The 19953-nt window shown below is 44.7% G+C and overlaps 1 protein-coding gene across 1 annotated transcript; it reads right to left on the bottom strand.

The window, feature by feature from the left end:
- Positions 1-7026: 7026 nt before the first annotated feature.
- Positions 7027-19581, bottom strand: LOC122541701 (nodal-like). The gene is made up of 3 exons (XM_043678590.2): positions 19293-19581; positions 14918-15729; positions 7027-7588 (listed from the first exon to the last, which is right to left on the bottom strand). Exons 1-3 carry the CDS (start codon positions 19579-19581, stop codon positions 7436-7438), a joined length of 1254 nt encoding a protein of 417 aa, XP_043534525.1. The 3' UTR covers positions 7027-7435.
- Positions 19582-19953: the final 372 nt, after the last annotated feature.

The raw sequence follows: 19953 nt of genomic DNA, 5'->3' as shown, positions 1-19953 counted from the left end.
ACAGTAGCTAGTGGAACTAATAAGATCGGGAATTGAAAGTTAAATCTGCAATGGAGTGTGAAACAATATATTATTGTAAAGCATCTGGTTCATTAATATCCCTTTAGTGAATGGAACCTACCAGTCTGGCCTCCAGCTGACTCCAGACCCACAGCAAATGTGGTTGGCCTTTAACTGCCCTCTGACACGGCCTTACAAGCTGCTCCATTCAAGGGCATTTAGGGATGGTCAACTGCAGGATGAAGCCTGCACCCATTGTAAGAATATATATTTCTAAAAGGTGCCTGATCTTTCAGTGTTCAGCCACCCTCTGGTGTTATCCAGTACATGACAATGCAGATCGGGAGCTTTCCCCTTACCTGATACTACGTCCTATACATTAGGCTTGTCCAACTGTCCCCCTCAGGCATTGTGACTATCTGACCCCCAGAACAGTTTGAAGGTAATGCTTGTGAAACTCTGCAGTCTTCTACCTGAGAAAGTATCAAAGCCCATGATCAATCACTCGATCCAGATAAGATCTTTTCCCTGGGGTGCAGGAGTCCAGAACTAAAAGGCATTGGTTCAGGGTGAGAGGGAAAAGATATAAAAGGGACCTAAGGGGCAGCTTTTTCACGCAGAGGGTGATGCATGTACAGAATGAGCTGCCAGAGGAGGTGTTGGAGGCTGGTACAATTACAGCATTTAAGAGGCGTCTGGATGTGTATATGAATAGGAAAGGTTCAGAGGTATATGGGTCGTGTGCTGGCAAATGGAACTAGATTGGGTTGGGATACCTGGTCGGCATGGACGAGTTGGTTCTATGACAGGTCTGTTTCTATAACAGGTTTTAAGGAATGACTTTAGGGGGAGAGATATGAAGGTTCAAGATGGGGGTGCAAATTATAAAATGAATAATTTCTTCATTGGCTGTAAAATATTTTGGAAAGTCTTGTGGTCATGAAAAGTGCTCCTGTTTTCTTGGAACGATTCCATTGTTGGATTTAAGGACAAGTTCTTTCATAAGAAGTAAACTGGTAACACAGGCTGCCATCAGCGGAGCTGACCTGAGCCATTGCAGCCCGGCACTTAAACCTGCCCTCATGTCCGGAGTGTAGGGGGATTGCAACAGCGTGGGTTTGATTCCTGTTCTGGGATCTTCCTCCTCATCCTGCCCTGAGAGTAGTAGGCAACATAAATCACCACTGTGAGCTGATAAGATTGCTCAGGATGAAGCATTTGCAGACAATGAGCAAAGGACCAATCATGAGGCAAGTAACAAATCTAGAAGCGGGAGTAGGCCTTTCAGTCCCTCAAGCCTTCTGTGCTATAGCTGATCTACTTTAATGCCATTTTCCATGAGCTATCCACATAAGCCTTGCTACCTCTTAATCTCTAGAAATCTATATCTCTCTATCATGCAAATTCAGTGACTGAGCTTCCACAGCCCCCTGAGGTAAAGAATTCCAAAGATTCTCCACCCTGTGAAAAAATCTGTCCTCAGTCCAAAATGGACATCCACTTATTCTGAGACAACATCCTGCTTGTTGTCCTATCTGGATGCCTCAAAGCCTCTGTGTAACATTCCCACAGCTCTCACGTCTGTCCAGTTTTGTGTTTTGAAAATTTACATTTGGTACTGTGTCACCTTCACTGATGAATAGATGAACAAATCAATGAATAAGTAAAGTAATTCATTTCTGTACAAAAGGAAAATCAAGATCAAATCTGAGACATTTGATCTGTATAAGGTTCAACAAACATAGACCATTTAAAGACATTGACGTTCAGGCACAGCATGTGTAACAAGTACAGTCCCCATTAGTTAATATACGCCATGCCTGATAACGTAAAGTTGTTTTCACCAATATCCCTCATTGAATTTTCACTGGGCAATACTGGTACCCAAACTAAATGACTGAAAGATCCATCTGGCTAGGATCATCCACTTTAGAACTTAAACTAACCTAAAACTTGACTGATTGCATTTAACTCGCAAGAAGTACTGTTCATCTATCATCCTTGTACTCGTTGAATAGTAGGTTCTGCTGAGGCAACATCTCAGTTTTAGAATATTCATCCTTGAATTCAAATCGTTTTATGGTTTCACCCTGTAACCTCCTCTAACAGGAATCCTAGTGAACCCTACAAGAACTTCTGAATTTCTCCAATCATTGTCTCTTGTCTGTCCCTGGTTTTTAATCATTGCTGCATCAAGGGGCATGTCTTCAGTTGTGTGTACTTTAACCTCTTAGATCTTCTCTTTAAACCTGTCAACATTTCTATCCTTCTTTAGGCTGCTCTTCAAATCGTTCCTCTTTGGTAATGTTTTGTCCTGGAATTTCCTTATGTGGATCAGTATCAAAATTGACATTTGTGTGTTGCACCTTAGGAATTTTACCATGCCTGAGGTGTTACAAAATGAAACTTGTGATTGAACATTGGAAATGTGTGTGCCTGCTCGCTAATCCATCTTTCCTCATCGCTACTATTCCTTTTCATTCCTCTTCCCCAATTATACCCACCCCTCTCCTCCAAGTTCCTACCTACCTGTCAGGGCTGCTAGTTTCAGGTTGGAACTGTGCAGCGTGTAGGTGTGAATTCTTGATCTGGTTATTTGCGTTGGTGAATTGCGAATCGGGGCCTAGAATTGCACGATTTCCATTGATTGGACAGTGACAACAAATGTGATTCACTGAGAACGTTTCCTATTTATTGACTAGGTTCAGGCCAATTACTCATCTTTCTCCCCAGTCTGCTTTTCCCTCAGCTTGTGCAATACATTACAGAATGTCAGTGATTGTCTAAAATTAGCCAATGGCATCACTGGGTCTATTGTGACATGTCAGTGCCTTGCCAGTTATTACTTGCTCAGTTGTTTGAGAAATGCTTCACCTGTTGATGTGTTCTCTGCTAAGCCTGTCCCGCTTTGTGAAAAACCTAAACCACTCTGAAGGCATCTGTCTGCCGACTCTATTGGCCATTAAGGAAATCCTTTAAACTTCTCAAACATCACTGAAAGTTCCTTGTCCTCTGATGTGAGTTAGGGTTTGTCAATTCAGTGATTTGTCAATTCTGGGATATGCCAATTCTGAGTCCAATGGTCGATTCTGGAGTTTGTCGATTTTGGAATTTGCTAACTTGTGGGGAAGTGATGGACAAATGTTATTATTGCTGGACTGTTAATCCAGAGACCCAAGTAATGTTCTGGAAATCTGGGTTCAAATCCCATCACAGCAGACGGTTAGATTTGAATTTAATAATAACTCGGAATCAAGAGCCTAATGGTAACCATGAATCCATTCCCGTTTGTTAGGGAAAATCGCACATGGTTCACTCACGGTCTTATAGGAAGAAAACTCCCATCCTCACACGGTGTGGCCTCTGTCTGACTCCAGACCTACAGTAATGTGGTTGACTCTTAACTGCCCTCTGGACAATAAGGGATGGCCAATAAATGAGAGAGGGTGGCATGGTAGGTCATGGTTAGCAGCGCTGCCTCACAGTGCCAGGGACCTGGGTTCAATTCCAGCCTAGGGCAAGTGTCTGTGTGAAGTTGGCACATTCCCCCCGTGTCTGTGAGTTCTTCCAGATGCTCCAGTTTCCTCCCACGGTCTAAAGATGTGATGGTTAGGTGGATTGTCCATGCTAAATTGCTCAGTGTCCAGGGATGTGTAGGTTAGGTGGATTAGCTATGGCAAATGCAGGCTTGCAGGGATGGGGTGGAAAGAGGGTAAGTCTCGGTGAGATGGTCTTTGGAGAATTGGTGTGGACTTGGTGGGCCGAATGGCCTGTTTCCACACTTTAGGGATTCTATGAAATGTTGGCTATCCAGTGATGCTGTCATCCCGTGATTAAATAAAAAAAAGTCTGGGATTGGCTGATTCTGGAGTTGCCAAATACTTGGATTTATCAGTTCTGGGATTTGTGGTTTCTGGAATTTCTGAGGCTTTCCCGTTTTGCAGTGTGACCTTCCTAGTATTTGCTGATTCTGGGATTTGTTAATTCTGGTTGGACATTTTTCTTGGAGGTTTCATTGCAAAAATCTATAAGCGGCCTATTCAATAAAACATCCACTTTTTTAACATTTTAAATGGTTTTTTTAATGTACTAAAATATTTGAAGTACATATAAATGATGCGTCCATACTAATCTCAAGGTCAATCCTGGAAAGTTGGCAACACTGGAAGCTCCGCCCAATGACGTGCGGGTCATAACCGCACCCCATATTTCCTACGCACCATGCCCCACCTCAATGACATAAACCATGGGCCCACCATTTTGAATAGGCCGTATTCTTTCCCACAGTGCATCCTGGGTAAGATCGTCTACCATTATCCTATTGAAGTTGCTGACTACAAATTATGGCAAATTGGGAGGCCATATTTCTGGTTTTGCACTGCACAGCGCTTGCAGATGTATTTACCTTTTTAATCTATTTCTGCAGTGGCCCTCATAATTGCCATCTTTTGCAGTATGTCACCTGTTACGGAAAGAGATTTCAGTACTCAATCAGATATCAAGCACTCTGGCAACTGTGCTGTTCAGAGATGTTGACTACTGAAATGCAATTATTAACTTAGAGAAGAAGGACATAAGCTTAGACATGGAGGACATGATTCTGAGGCAACCAGTATTGGCTGTTCATTTTAGAAGAAAAAACAATTTCTTGCCAATGAAAACAATGTTTTTAACTTCCAAAGAGCAAGTTAATCTCTAGATTTTCTACGTGACTTTTTCAACTTTTCCACTCAATATAGATGCCAATTCCAAAATAGCATTTTCTGAGTATCTCATGATGTTAAGTTTCATGACACATGCAAGTTGCTATAGAGCAAAGTGCCTTAAAATTGAAGGTAACACTTATATTTTCCACTTTACAGGCACAAATGTATCCTATGCCATTGTAAGAAAACTTGTTCAGCGGTACAATGGCAAACCCTCTTTTCAACTTTGGGAGGAATCACAGATAAACATTAGCTCACAGAGGCTTGCTATGCAATTATCCTAGTAGGAGAAAGTGAGGACTGCAGATGCTGGAGATCAGAGTTGAAGAGTGTGATGCTGGAAAAGCACAGCCAGAAGGCAGCATCTGTGGAGCAGGAGAGTGGATGTTTTGGGCATAAGCCCTTCATCAGGAATGAGGCTTGTGGGCCTAGAGGGCTGAGAGATGAATGGGAGGGATGTGGGGCTGGGGGAAGGTAGCTGGGAATGCAATAGGTGGGGAGTGAAAGTGATAGAACATAGAACCTTACAGCGCAGTACAGGCCCTTCAGCCCTTGATGTTGCACTATCCTATGAAACCAGTCTGAAACCCATCTAACCACACTATTTTCAAACATAGAACATGACAATGGGTTGGAGGGTTGAGCAGATAGGTGGGAAGGAAGATAGACAGGTAGGATCATTCAAGAGGGCGGTGCCAAGTTGGGAGGTTGAGACTGGGATAAGATTGGGGGGAGGAGGGGAAATGGGGAAACTGGTGAAATCTACATTGATCCCAAGTGGTTGAAGTGTCCCAAGACAGAAGAGGCATTCTTCCTCCAGGCATCAGGTGGTTAGGGTTTGGCGATGGACGAGGCCCAGGACCTGCATGCCCTTGGTGGAGTGGTGGGGGGGGGGGGGGGGGGGGAGGGAGGAGTTTAAACTGTTCAGCTACAGGACAGTGGGGTTGGTTGGTGCGGGTGTCCCAGGTGTTTCCTGAAACAATCCGCAAGTGGGCGTCCTGTCTCCCCAATATAGAGGAAACCACATCAGGTGCAATGGATGCAGCAGATGATATGTGTGGAAATACAGGTAAATTTCTGTCAAATGTGGAAGGATCCTTTGGTGCCCCAGATGGAGGTGAGGGGGAAGGTGTGTGTGCAGGTTTTGCACTTGCTGTGATGGAAGGGGAAGTTGCAGGGAGGGGAGGAGGGTAGGTAGATGGGGGGCATGGACCTGACAAGGGAGTTGCGGAGGGAATGGTTTCTCCGAAAAGCATTGGGGTTGGGGAAGAAAATATATCTCTGGTGCTGGGGTCTGTTTGTAGATTGCAGAAATGGTGGAGGATGATGCAGTGTATCTGGAGGTTGGTGGGGTGGAAGGTGAGGACCAGGGGGTTCTGTCCTTATTGCGCTTGGAGGGGTGGAGTTCAAGGGCAAAGGTGTGGGAAGTGCAGGAGATGCACTGGAGGACATCACTAACTACATGGAAGGGGAAATTGTGGTCTTTGAAGATGGAGGCCACTTTGAAGATGTGGTGGAATTGGTTCTCCTGGGAACAGATGCAGTGCAGGCAGAGGAATTGGGAAGAAGGGATAGCGTTTTTACAGGAGGTAGGATGGGAGGAGGTCTAGTCCAGGTAGCTGTGGGAGTCGGTGGGTTTGTTGTGAATGTCTGTGTTGATTTGGTCACCGGAAATGGAGATGGAGAGATTCAGGAAGGGCAGAGAGGTGTCTGAGATGGTCCGGGTGAACATCAGGTTGGGGTGGAAGGTATTGGTGAAGTTGATGAACTGTTCAACCTCCTCGTGGGAGAATGATGTGGCGCCGATACAGTCATCGATATACTGGAGAAAAAAGCGGGGAATGGTGCCGTTGTACCTGCGGAAGATGGACTGTTCCATGTACCTGACGAAAAGGCAGGCATAGCTGGGGCCCATACGGATGCCCGTGGCTACCCCTTTGGTCTGGAAGAAGTGGGAGGATTGGAAGGAGAGGTTGTTGAGGGTGAGGACCAGTTAAGCCAGTCGAATAAGAGTTTCAGTGGAGGAGTACTAGTTGGATCAGTGTGAGAGGAAGAAACGGAGGGCTTGGTGGATAGATAATTATCATAGTAGTGACCTGATAAGATTCCTTCCTTCTTGCATCTCCAGGAACACAAGAGAGCACTAGGACTAACTATTGCTAATTTAACAGAACACAAGTAAACTTGAAATTTTTATGAATAAGTTGTCCCCCTTGCTTTACTCACAGTGATAACAAAGAATACACCATGTCTGTTTCTTTGATAACAAAGAAAATTGCATGGACTAAACTTAAGGGAACACTGCAAACATCAGTACAATTGATAAGCGCTTTATTGCCAGTTGTACAGGCATGTTAACCAAGAGCTCAAAAACTCATATCATTTTCATTTTTGATCATTTACAGTATCACACAATTGTACATTTTTCTGCCTGTTCCATCCCCTTTCTTCTTGTCCCACACCTTACATTTGATGGAGGTATGGTCTCCTTCCTGCGGAATAGTATTACTTGACTGCTGGAATCCCCACAGTTCAATCCAAACCTGTCCACATACTGGTACTTTCAACAGAAATTTATTCCAGTCTTTAACCTTCACACCACTCCAAACTCAGACTTGGCTATTTGGCAGTTTGACTGGACGAGGCATCACAGCAGAGACCCAGCCGCTCAATCGTACATCACTGCCCTTGCTGATTTCTTAACAGGGGTGAAATGAAAGCAGGTTTCATCAGCGGCAGCCACACTCTTGTACCACCATGTTCTCGTGATGACGCAACACCACCTCACCGTTTTCCTTGTACAGCATACTCATAGGACTCATTTTGATGGGAACACAGCAAGGGGCAGGCACTAGTGTGGGACGATGGAATTTGAGCAGACTCTGAAAATAGAATAAGACAATTGGTGCAATTGCTTTAAAATTCTGTTTCCACTATTATTACCGAAAGGTCATTTACTTAACAGAGTTGTACTTTTACAGAGTTTGCTGTGTATGTTTGCTTTCCTAAAGGTGCAATTCAACATAGCAGTTGCCATTTTGTAGGTATGAACCAGACCAATGGGTCCTGGGGAGTGTACTTGACTTTGGAGGTCATCACAGCTCAGCCGTGGTTAAATATAGTGATGCTACTTTTACCAATAGTGGTCCTCAGTAGCAAAGCCCCAAGCCCAGAAGAGCAAACTATTCACAACATCTGCCTACAGCCATATGAAATTGTCACGAAACAAGCAATCCAGTCTACTCAAGGTTACAAGTTAGAATCAATTGGTATGAGCAATTTCACCATGTCTGTTTCCATTAACAACTGAGCATTGATAGACAAATTCAGTTCATAAGGAATCTTTACCAAGACAAGAAAGGAAACCATTCATCTGATGAATTACCTTACAGCTCAAATCTGAAAGATGAAAGGGCAATTTTACAGAATCATTACAATGCAGGAGGCCGTTCAGCCCATCATGCCTGCACTGACACCCTGAATCAACTTTATAACTTAGTTTACATTTTTTTACATTACATTACAGTGTGGAAACAGGCCCTTCGGCCCAACAAGTCCACACCAACCCGCCGAAGCATAACCCCCCCATACCCCTACATTTACCCCTTACCTAACACAACGGGCAATTTAACATGGCCATTTCACCTGACCTGCACATCTTTGGACTGTGGGAGGAAACCGGAGCACCCGGAGGAAACCCACGCAGACACGGGGAGAACGTGCAAACTCCACACAAGTCAGTCGCCTGAGGGAATTGTACCCGGGTCTCTGGCGCTGTGAGGCAGCAGTGCTAACCACTGTGCCACCGTGCTGCCCTACTTTCCTGCCATTTGCCTCAACCTTGTGTAGTGTTACTGTTCAAAATAAAATCCAAATGTCTTATATCTGGTATCACATTTAAAAGAAAATTGAATAAATATTCATAGTGCAGAATGTAAAAAGATGTGGGAACGGGAGGTAAAATAGGATTACAGTGGAAAGCTGTAGTTAAAGAGCTGGTCCAGCACAAGGTGTAATGAATAGAATGTCCTCCTCCTGTATGCAACATCTATAATATGTTCACCCCAGTGATCTGTATGGGCTCACGATTGAGATTTTCTTGACTTTCAAAAATTGTGCATGGCTTAACCCTCCCTATCTATGTAATTCCCTCCAGACCCTCAAACCACTGAGGTATCTGTGTGAGTTGAAATTTGATCATTAAAATATTCCGGATTTTAAATTCTCTGTCATTGGTAGTCACGTCTTCAGCTGCCTGGGCCCACAGCTCTATCATCCTTTATCTAAAGTTCTACATCTCTCCAACTCTTTCATCCTTTTATACAACTTTTAAGACCCAACTCTGACACAGCTTTTGTCAACCTGCCTAATTTCATCTTCAACAACAAAAACAGAAATAGTGCCAGACCTTAAAAATATTGAATTTAGGTATGGTCAATCTAAGTGAAAACAGAGAGAGGTACACAAGCATGCAGAATACTAATATGTACCTGGACTGTATCAATGCCGATTCAACATGTGGGGCCAGTGGGGTGCAAGAAGCAGCTAGAATTTGGGACTTGTGTCAAAATGCACAAATTGAGGGGGTGGTGGAAGCCGATTAGAGTCAAAGAGTCATAGAGATGTACAGCATAGAAACAGACCCTTCAATCCAACTCATCCATGCGCACCAGATATCCTAAATTAATCTAGTCCCATTTGCCAATACTTGGCCCATATTTGTCTAAACTCTTCCTATTCATATACCCATTCAGGTGCCTTTTAAATGTTGTATTAGCCTCCATACATGTACCACCACCTGTGTGAAAACGTTGCCCCTTACGTCCCTTTTAAATCTTTCCCCTCTCACTATAAACCTATGCCCTCTAGTTTTGGACTCCCCCCATCCCAGGGAAAAGACCTTGTCTACTTACCCTATCCATGCCCTCATGACTTTATAAACCTCAATAAGGTCATCGGCCTCCCGATGCTGCAAGGAAAACAGTCCCAAACTATTCGGTCTCTCCCTACATCGCAAATTATTCAACATACTTGTAAATCTTTTCTGATCCCTTTCAAGTTTCACAACATCCTTCTGATAGGAGGGAGATCAGAATCGCACACAATGTTGCAAAAGTGGCCGAACCAATGTCCTGTCCAGCCACAACATGACCTCCCAACTTCTATACTCAGTGCTCTGACCAATAAAAGGAAAGCATACCAAACGTCTTCTTCACATTCTTATCTACGTGACTCCATTTTCAAGGAACTATGAACCCACACTCCAAGGTCTCTTTGTTCAGCAACATTCCCCAGGACCTTACCATTAAGTGTATAAGTCCTGCCCTGATTTACCTTTCCAAAATGCAGTACCTCACATTTATCTAAACTCCATCCACCATTCCTTGGCCCATTTGCCCATCTGATCAAGATCCTGTTGTACACCCAAGTAACCTTTCTCGTTTTCCACATACATCTCCAATTATGGTGTCATCTGCAAACTTACTAACTATACCTCTTATGCTTACATCCAAATCATTTATATAAATGATGAAAAGCAGCAGACCCAGCACCAATCCTTGTGGCATGCCACTGGTCACAGGCCTCAAATCTGAAAAGCAACCCCCTACCACTACCCTCTGTCTTCTACCTTCGAGCCAAGTTCTGTATCCAAATGACTAGTTCTCCGTGTATTCCATGTGATCTAACCTTGCTAACCAGTCTACCATGAGGAACCTTGTCGACCGCTTTACTGAAGTCCATATTATCATATCCACCGCTCTGCCCACATCAATTCTCCTTGCTATTTCTTCAAAAAACTCAATCAAGTTGTGAGACATGATTTCTCATGCACAGAGCCATGTTGACTATCCCTAATTAGTCCTTGCCTTTCCAAATACATGTACATCCTGTCCCTCAGGATTCCCTCCAACAACTTGCCCACCACCGAGGTCAGGCTCACTGGTCTATAGTTTCCTTGCCACTTGCTTAAATACTGGTACCATGATAGCCAACCTCCAATCTTCCAGCACCTCACCTGTGACTTTGATGACCCAAATATCTCAGCAAGGGCCCAGCAATCACTTCTCTAGCTTTCCACAGAGTTCTAGGGTACACCTGATCAGGTCCTAGGGATTTATCCACTTTATGTGTTTTACCAGCACTTCCTCCTCTGTAATCTGGACATTTTTCAAGATGTCACCATCTGTTTCCCCACATTCTATATCTTACATGTCCTTCTCCACAGTAAACACTGATGCAGAATACTCGTTTAGTATCTCCCCCATCTCCTGCAGTTCCACACAATGACTGCCTTGCAGATCTTTGAGGGGCCCTGTTCTCTCCCTAGTTACCCTTTTGTCCTTAATGTATTTATAAAATCCCTTTGGATTCTCTCTATTTGCCAAAGCTATCTCATGTCCCCTTTTTGCCCTCCTGATTTCCCTCTTAAATATACTCCCACTGCCTTTATACTCTAAGGATTCGCTCGATCTCTGCTGTCTATACTTAACATATGCTTCCTGCATTTTCTTGACTAAAACCTCAATTTCTCTAGTCATCGAGCATTCCCTACACCTACCAGCATTGTCTTTCATCCTCAAAGCCTCTGGACTCTCACTATCTAATTTTTAATGGCTTCCCATTTTCCAGCCTTCCCTTTACTTGGAACATCTGCCCCCAGTCACCTCTGCCTAATACAGTTCAATAGTAACTTTTCAGTATTAGCTGTGGTGTGGCATTGCTGGCCAGGCCATCATTTATTGCTCATCCCTGTCTCACCCTTAAGCTATCTTCATCAATCACTGCAGTCCTTGGAGTGTAGGGACACCCACAGTGCTATTAGGAGGAAGTTCCAGGATTTTGACCCAGCATCTCTGAAGGAACAACAATATACTTCTCAGTCACGTGGCTTTGAAGGATACTTGCAAGTGGAGGTGTTCCCAGGCACCAGATGCTATCTGAGGACCTTGGTGAATCAGAGATTTTCACTTCCAAATGGGAATTACATGAATACTACTGAAAGGCAAAAATGTGGCAGTGGGAAAAGAATGTGGTCTGGAATAAGGATTGATTTCCAAAACCTTCCATAGGCATGATGGGCCAAATGGCCTTTTCTGTGCTGCATGATCCTATCATTCTAACAGCTTCATGCATTAATAAAGAGTACTTACAGCACAGAAACCGTCTGTTCAACTAATTTTCTCCATATGAGGATCTTCCCATCCAACATTAGCAACATAACTTAGAGTCATAGAGATGTACAGCATGGAAACAGACCCTTCGGTCCAACCCGTCCATGTCAAACAGATATCCCAACCCAATCTAGTCCCACCTGCCAGCACCCGGCCCATATCCCTCCAAACCCTTCCTATTCATATACCCATCCAGATGCTCTTAAATGTTGCAATTGTACCAGCCTCCACCACTTCCTCTGGCAGCTCATTCCATACACGTACCACCCTCTGCATGAAAGGTTGCCCCTTAGGTCTCTTTTATATCTTTCCCCTCTCACCCTAAACCTATGCCCTCTAGTTCTGGACTCCCCGACCTCAGGGAAAAGACTTTGCCTATTCATCCTATCCATGACCCTCATAATTTTGTAAACCTCTATAAGGTCACCCCTCAGCCTCCAAGGCTCCAGGGAAAATAGCCCCAGCCTGTTCAGCCTCTCCCTATAGCTCAGATCCTCCAACCCTGGCAACATCCTTGTAAATCTGTTCTGAACCCTTTCAAGTTTCACAACATCTTTCCGATAGGAAGGAGACCAGATTCGCACGTAATATTGCAACAGTGGCCTAACCTGTACAGCCTGTACTCTCCCTCACACACACTCTCCCACACACACACACACACTCCCACACACACTCTCCCACACCCACACACTCTCCCACACCCACACACTCTCCCACACCCACACACTCTCCCACACCCACACACACACACACTCCCTCACAGATCCTGTGTCCTGTACAGCCGCAACATGACCTCCCAACTCCTGTACTCAATACTCTGTCCAATAAAGGAAAGCATACCAAATGCCTTCTTCACTATCCTATCTATCTGCGACTCCACTTTCAAGGAGCTATGAACCTGCACTCCAAGGTCTCTTTGTTCAGCAACACTCCCTAGGACCTTACCATTAAGTGTATAAGTCCTGCTAAGATTTGCTTTCCCAAAATGCAGCACCTCGCATTTATCTGAATTAAACTCCATCGGCCACTTCTCAGCCCATTGGCCCATCTGGTCCAGATCCAGTTGTAATTTGAGGTAACCCTCTTCGCTGTCCATTACACCTCCAATTTTGGTGTCATCTGCAAACTTACTAACTGTTCCTCTTATGCTCGCATCCAAATCATTTATGTAAATGACAAAAAGTAGAGGACCCCGCACCGATCCTTGTGGCACTCCACTGGTCACAGACCTCCAGTCTGAAAAACAATCCTCCAGCACCACTCTCTGCCTTCTACCTTTGAGCCAGTTCTGTATCCAAATGTCTAGTTCTCCCTGTATTCCATGAGATCTAACCTTGCTAATCAGTATCCCATGGGAAACCTTGTTGAACGCCTTACTGAAGTCCATATAGATCACATCTACTGCTCTGCCCTCATCAATCTTCTTTGTTACTTCTTCAAAAAACTCAATCAAGTTTGCGAGACATGATTTCCCAAACACAAAGCCATCAACATAACTTTCCATTCCCTTTTCCCACGTGTTCTTATATAGTTTCTCCTTAATGCAGCAATATTATTTACCTCAACTGTTCCATGTGGTGGGAAGTTTCACATCCTCGTAATTTTTTATTTGTTCGGAATTGTCGCTTTTTGATGGTAGTTTGGCTGAACTCCCTAACAATTGGACACATTTTCTCTGTATCACCTTAAAGCTCTCTTGCTAAGTCATCCCTCAGCCTTACCTTTTCTACAGAAAATAGCCACAGCCTGTTCAGTCTTTCCTGGTCCAAACCTCAATTCTAGTATTATGATTGTACGTGTATTCGCACCTTCTCCAATACCTGCATGCCCTTTTCATAATATGGACACTGCACTATAGAGGTAAAAACAATGACCGCAGATGCTGGAAACCAGATTCTGGATTAGTGGTGCTGGAAGAGCACAGCAGTTCAGGCAGCATCCAAGGAGCAGCGAATCACTGCACTATAGAGTCATACAACAGGGAAACAAACCGTTTGGTCCAACCAGTCCATGCTGACCATAATTTCAAACTAAACCACTCCAACTTGCCTGCTCCTGGCCCATATGCCTCCAAACCTTTCCTATCCATGTACTTATGCAAATGTATTTTAAATGATGCACACTCATGGACATGCGAACCACCCTCTTTGTCCCTCATGTCTTTTTAAAATCTTTTTCAACTTAAAAATGTGCCCCCTAGGCTACGATTAACTTTATTTATACCCCTCATTATTTTATAAACATCTATAAGGTCATCTCTCAACCTCACACGCTCCAGTGTAAAAAGTCCCAGCCTATCCAGCCTTTCTTTAGAACTCAAACCTGACAACATCTTGGTGAATCTCTTCTGAATCCTCTCCACCTTAATAATATCCTTCCTAATACAGGGGCATCATGGTGGTGCAGTGGTTAGCACTGCTGCCTCACAGCGCCAGGGACCAGGTTTGATTCCAGTCTTGGGTGACTGTCTGTGTGGAGTTTGCATATTCTCCCTGTGTCTGTGTGGGTTTCCTCCGGGTGCTCTGATTTCCTCCCACAGTCCAAAGATGTGCAAGCCGTGGGAAATGTAAGGTTACAGTGATGGGTGAGTGGGTCTGGGTGGGATACTGTCTGGAGGATTAGTGTGGACTTGACCTGTAGGGATTCTATGAACTGGGTGACCAGAACTGGACACAATATTCCAGAAGTGGCCTCACCAATGTCCTGTACAACCTCACCATGACTTCCCAACTCCCTATACTCATAGGTCTGAGCAATGAAGGCAAGTGTGCTAAATGCCTTTTTAACCAACCTGTCTATATGTGTTGCAAACTTCAAAGAATTATGTACCTGCACCCCTAGGTCCCTCTGTTCTACCACACTACTCAAGGCCCTACTATTAATTGTATAAGCCCTACCCGTGTTTGTTGTACCAAAACGTAATGCTGTGTTTTTCAGATGCAGCTTGAGCAAGGTGAAAAATCTCATGCAGTTAAATGCAACATTGAATGCAGCGTTAAAAGGGAAGAGATGGGCAACTAACACAGGAGGTAACATTACCTGCATGTAAGCATGGTTGGAGGGTTTGACATTCTCCCCAGATGGCGATGGGCATTCTCCTTCACAGCGGAAAGCATTGTACGTCTTTGGAAAGATAACCCAGGCACCCCAGCCAATCTTATCAAATTTGACCTGAAAATCGATTCTCCGGCATCGGGTCAGTTTGTTGCTCTTACTGTGGTGCCGGGGACGACGTTGAATACGGGTTCCGCTGCGTTCAGCCCTACCCTTCCCACGGCCTCTGCCACGAGTCCTCTTTCGTTGGCATGCCACATGGCCCTTTGGCTTCAGCCGGCATCCCTTTCTCTTACGGGGCTTCCGCACATGTTTGGAGCTGTTGGCATCTTTCAGCAGTGAGGAACTCTCCGAGCAACTCTGCTCAGGTCTCTGGGAAAACACCAGCAGCAGCGCCGTCTCCTTGGTCTCTGCCTTGCCCTCATTTCTGATGGAGGGGAGGGACCTCTTGCTTCTGCAGATTGGGCTGTCTGGCCACTGGAGTCCAGTGAGCCTGCCCTTGCCACTTGGCTTGCTGCGGTTGATCCAGTGCCTCAGGATGTTGGTGACATTGTAAATGGCGCAGCCCTCAGCATCCTCCAGCACGGAGGCTGGAGGGAAGGAGCCCAAGAAGAGCTGGTCCTGGCAGGTAGCAGGTCCACATGGGTACTCTGACTGGTGGTGGAGCTCCAGGAGAGAGCAGGACTCTGCAAAGGCAGGTACACTGATCCTCAACTCGGCAAACTGAAGCTTCTCGTTGGCCGCAAGCATGGACATGTCAAAGGTAACAATCCAACGGCTTCCGTTGTGATGGAAACCTAGCGATAAGTAAACAGCAGCAATTAATCAGGATTAATGCCCTGTTAAATACATAGGTTTTCAAAACATTCCTAAAATTTGTGAAAATACATTATAAAATGTTTTGACTTCGAATGACAGAAAGTGCAATAAAATTCAACTCAGTCCATGCAGCACATTCCAGTCGGGTGGATTATATATTTATGATTAATGGTCACCAGAAAAACAACTGATTGATTGTCTTTGAGCTCATATAAAAATAGAACTTGCCCCTTTAAGGAGTTGTCAATTTGTTAATTTGCTTATTTTTACTCAACGGAGTATAAAAAGGAACTTCCCTTTTAAAAGGTGGTTAACTTGTTAATTTTAGTTTTGTTAACTGATGAGCTAATGAGTAAGAAAACAGGCACAGAGGGCAGCAGCAGGGACAGAGATCAGGAAGGCTGCATCCTTTGAATAACTTACTTGCAAGGAAAAGAATTGTGTCTCGTTTCATACTTCATTGCTTGGCTTGGATCCATTTAACACAGAGGATGGAAGCATCTATGACAGTTCAGCGACTAGATATCCTGAGCCAAACTAAACAGAGTGTTCCTGTTTTCAATGCCAAGACAGCTGTGTCAGCTGGTCTCCTCTTAAGCCACAGTAAGGGTAACCAGTTGTCTAGTTAGTCCCAGGCTATGGAGGAGCAAGTATCAATCAGGGTCCCCATTCTTAATCATCACCCAATGACTCTGGGATCTGTGGACAGTCAATGAGATAGGACTAGATGTGATGCCCTTAATGGCTCAATAGTTTGCTAACACACGTTGTTAAGAATAGCGAGGGAGATCCCAGCACCTGTGGAAACCCAGTAGAAGTCAGCATCTATTGGGGAGGAAGGCAAGAAGAGGCAGAGGTTGAAACAGTAGGTATTACCAAGGCAGTGTGGTACAGCAGGTAACTCCATGGAACTATCAACAAGAACTGCTGATACACCACAGAAATTTGGAACCAGGAGTGGGAGTAGGCTATTCAGCCATTCAGCAGATGGCTGCCATTTTCCTGCACAATCCCATATCCCTTGGTGGCCTTAGTATCTAGGAATGTATCAATCTCTGTATTAAACATACTTAACCAAACTTCCACAGCCCTTCTGGGGCAAATAAAGTTTCACCACCCTCTGGAGAAGAAATTCCTCTCCATCACAGTCCCAAATGGCTTGTCCCTTTTCTGAAAAGGTTCAGAAAAGATTTACAAGGATGTTGCCAGAGTTGGAGGGTTTGAGCTATAGGGAGAGGCTGAATAGGCTGGGGCTGTTTTCCCTGGAGGGTTGGAGGCTGAGGGATGACCTTATAGTGGTTTATAAAATCATGAGGGGCACGGATATGATGAATAACCAAGGTTTTAATCCTGGGATGGGGGAGTCCGGAACTAGAGGGCATAGGTTTAAGGTGAGAGGGGGAAGATTTAAAGAGCACCTAAGAGGCAACTTTTTCTTGCAGAAGGTGGTGTGTATATGGAATGAGCTGCCAGAGGAAATGGTGGAGGTGAGTACAACTACAATATTTAAAAGGCATCTGGATGGGTATGTAATAGGACGGGTTTAAGAGGAATATGGGCCAAATGCTGGCAAATGGGATTGGATTAGGTTAGGATATCTGGTCAGCATGGACAAATTGAACCGAAGGGTCTGTTTCCGAGCTGCACATCTCTATCACCACCTGTCAAGCCTCATGACAATTATGTTTTTTAAAAAAGTCATTGGAAATAGGACGTCAGCTTGAAAGAGCAGACAGGCCATTTAATTTATGATTCCGTTGACAGCTACTGACCATCAGTGATGTGTAGCCCATTGACATGTACTGACCATCAGTTCTGCACTGATGTGAGGAATTCCACCTTAGATTCCCCCTCCTCTTCCTCCAACAACATCCCATAGCCCAAAAGGGGCTTCCTACATTTTCCAGAAACCATGATTTGGAGATGCCGGTGTTGGACTGGGGTGTACAAAGTTAAAAATCACACAACACCAAGCTATAGTCCAACAGGTCTAATTGGAAGCACTAGCTTTCGGAGCACCACTCCTTCATCAGTCACATCAACCTTCATCAGCTCCTTCATCACAACTACCTGATAAAGGAGCAGTGCTCCGAAAGCTAGTGCTTCCAATTAAACCTGTTGGACTATAACCTGGTGTTGTGGGATTTTTAACTTTCCAGAAACCAGCTGCCTTTACTATAGACACATACTCCACGCTCCAGGCTCACTGCCTTTATTCCTGATGAAGGGCTTTTGCCCGAAACGTCGATTTCGAAGCTCCTTGGATGCTGCCTGAACTGCTGTGCTCTTCCAGCACCACTAATCCAGAATCTGGTTTCCAGCATCTGCAGTCATTGTTTTTACCACATAACCCAGCCACCAACCTACTTGGTGAAATACGCAGCAGTGAGAGGAAATATCTTCTGAGGAGGTTCCATAAATGAACAACATTCCTCATTGTTGGCAACACAGCAGCTCATCGCCATAATGATGCAGGGAAACTCTTACAGTGAGAAACCATTCCCAAACTGAGTGGCCCGTTTTTCTTACTTCCAACTATTAGACCAGCAATGAAGCATTTTTCCATTTTCCATTCAACCTCCTACTTTGTTGTTAGAAAAAAAAGAGTGGCTCAGTGGTTAGCACTGCTGTCTCACAGCGCTAGGGACCAGGGTTCGATTCCAGCCTCGGGCGACTGTGTGGAGTTTGCACATTTCTCTCTGTGTCGGCGTGGATTTCCTTTGGGTGCTCTGGTTTCCTCCCACAATCCAATGATATGTAGGGTAGGTGAATTGGCCATGCTGAATTGCCGATAATGATAGGTGTATTAGTCAGAAGGAAATGCGTCTGGGTGGAATACTTTTCGGTGGGTCGGTGTGGACTTGTTGGGCCAAAGGGCCTGCTTCCACACTACTGTAAGGAATCTAATCTAAATCTTCCCTGAAAAGAAACTGCCTAGCAAGCCAAGGGCAATCTGCAGCAGATAACAAACATTGGCTTTGCCAGCAATACCCAGGTGCCACTGAATAACTTTTGAAAATTTAAAACATCTTGCAATCTTATTAACACAATACCTATGGGCTACACATCATACAGCATTTCATTGTCTCTTGAATACTTTGGGATGTCCTGTAGAGTGTCTATATTAAAGGTAAGCTTTCATTTCCAAACTGTACATGTTAAACCGAAAAAGAAACATTTTTGTTAATTAAACAACTTAATGCGCTGTAAATCAAAGGAAAGGAGAAGCCAGTCTCTGTACATCTGAATGTGGATTGGGTAATGTCAGTCCCTGGGTTAAACCTACAATAGGTTCTGGGAAGAGACAGACATTCCAGCCCAGATCCTGAAACACGCCTTGATCTTCTGAGCAATCCCCCCGGTTCAAAGACATCAAAACCGTGAATGTGGATTGTCCTAGACTGGCTGTGTCTGGGAGAGAGAGAAAGAGATTTGAGGGAAGTCAGCGGCCACATCAAAACGACAAACCGAAACCCAAAACGTAGACCCAGTGAAGAGGAGCAGGAGGAGGGGTGAATAATAGAACAGGAAGTTACTTTACTTTTTGCCACCAGGCTCCTTACGGTATCCGCCTCCGGTAACACGGGCCGTTCGTGGGCCGAAAGGCCGCTGTAATTGCCCGAGCTGTAACTGCGGTACAGGCTGAGCATGTGCGTGGGCAGGCTCAGGCTGATGTTGCGTGCCTCCAGGCGCTTGATGAAGGCAGCTACCTCCCTGAAGCTGGCTGGGGGGCCGGGTTTGCTTTGTAAAACACGCCAGGGCCACTTGCCTGTTGGATTGGCTCGGACCACTGAGATGGAAAGCAGTGCGAGCAGGAATGGGAACTTCATGTCTCCGCATACAAGTGACAGCTCTGTGTGTGTGTGTGTGTGTGTGTGCTGTCTCCTTATATACAACCTCCCAATGCTTATTAACTGCCCACACTACCCCAGACAGATCGAAAGCCATTATTCTGCTAATGTAGGCCGTTCATGACCCAAATGACAGATAGTAATTAGTTTAGCAAGACAATGGAAATTTTCCTTGTAATCTCCATTTCTGTTTAAACCGGCAGTGTTACATTTGCCTTTGCAATTGTCAAATTATTCAGTGCCACTCTTGGGTTTCGATGTTTCGCTCGAATGGATCCCTTAGATGTGCAGAAGTGATAGACTGGACTTTTGAAGGGCTGCTCATGCATATCCACCCAGCGAGAGAAAAAC

The sequence above is a fragment of the Chiloscyllium plagiosum genome, unplaced genomic scaffold (genome assembly GCF_037043375.1).
Source record: "Chiloscyllium plagiosum isolate Xiang-an unplaced genomic scaffold, Cpla_swu_hap1 HiC_scaffold_43, whole genome shotgun sequence".
NCBI classification, from domain to species: Eukaryota; Metazoa; Chordata; class Chondrichthyes; order Orectolobiformes; family Hemiscylliidae; genus Chiloscyllium; species Chiloscyllium plagiosum.
The sequence above is the reverse complement of the archived record's forward strand: the minus strand, read 5'-3'. Positions and strand labels throughout refer to the sequence as shown.

What these genes read in the sequence shown, in the direction of transcription:
- LOC122541701 (XM_043678590.2), bottom strand. Translation starts at nt 19,581, where the DNA reads ATGAAGTTCCCATTCCTGCTCGCACTGCTTTCCATCTCAGTGGTCCGA. An exon ending in AAGGAGCCTGGTGGCAAAAA is followed by an intron (nt 15,730 to 19,292) that starts GTAAAGTAACTT and finishes ACTTATCGCTAG; the next exon opens with GTTTCCATCACAACGGAAGC. An exon ending in CCAACCATGCTTACATGCAG is followed by an intron (nt 7,589 to 14,917) that starts GTAATGTTACCT and finishes TTCTATTTTCAG; the next exon opens with AGTCTGCTCAAATTCCATCG.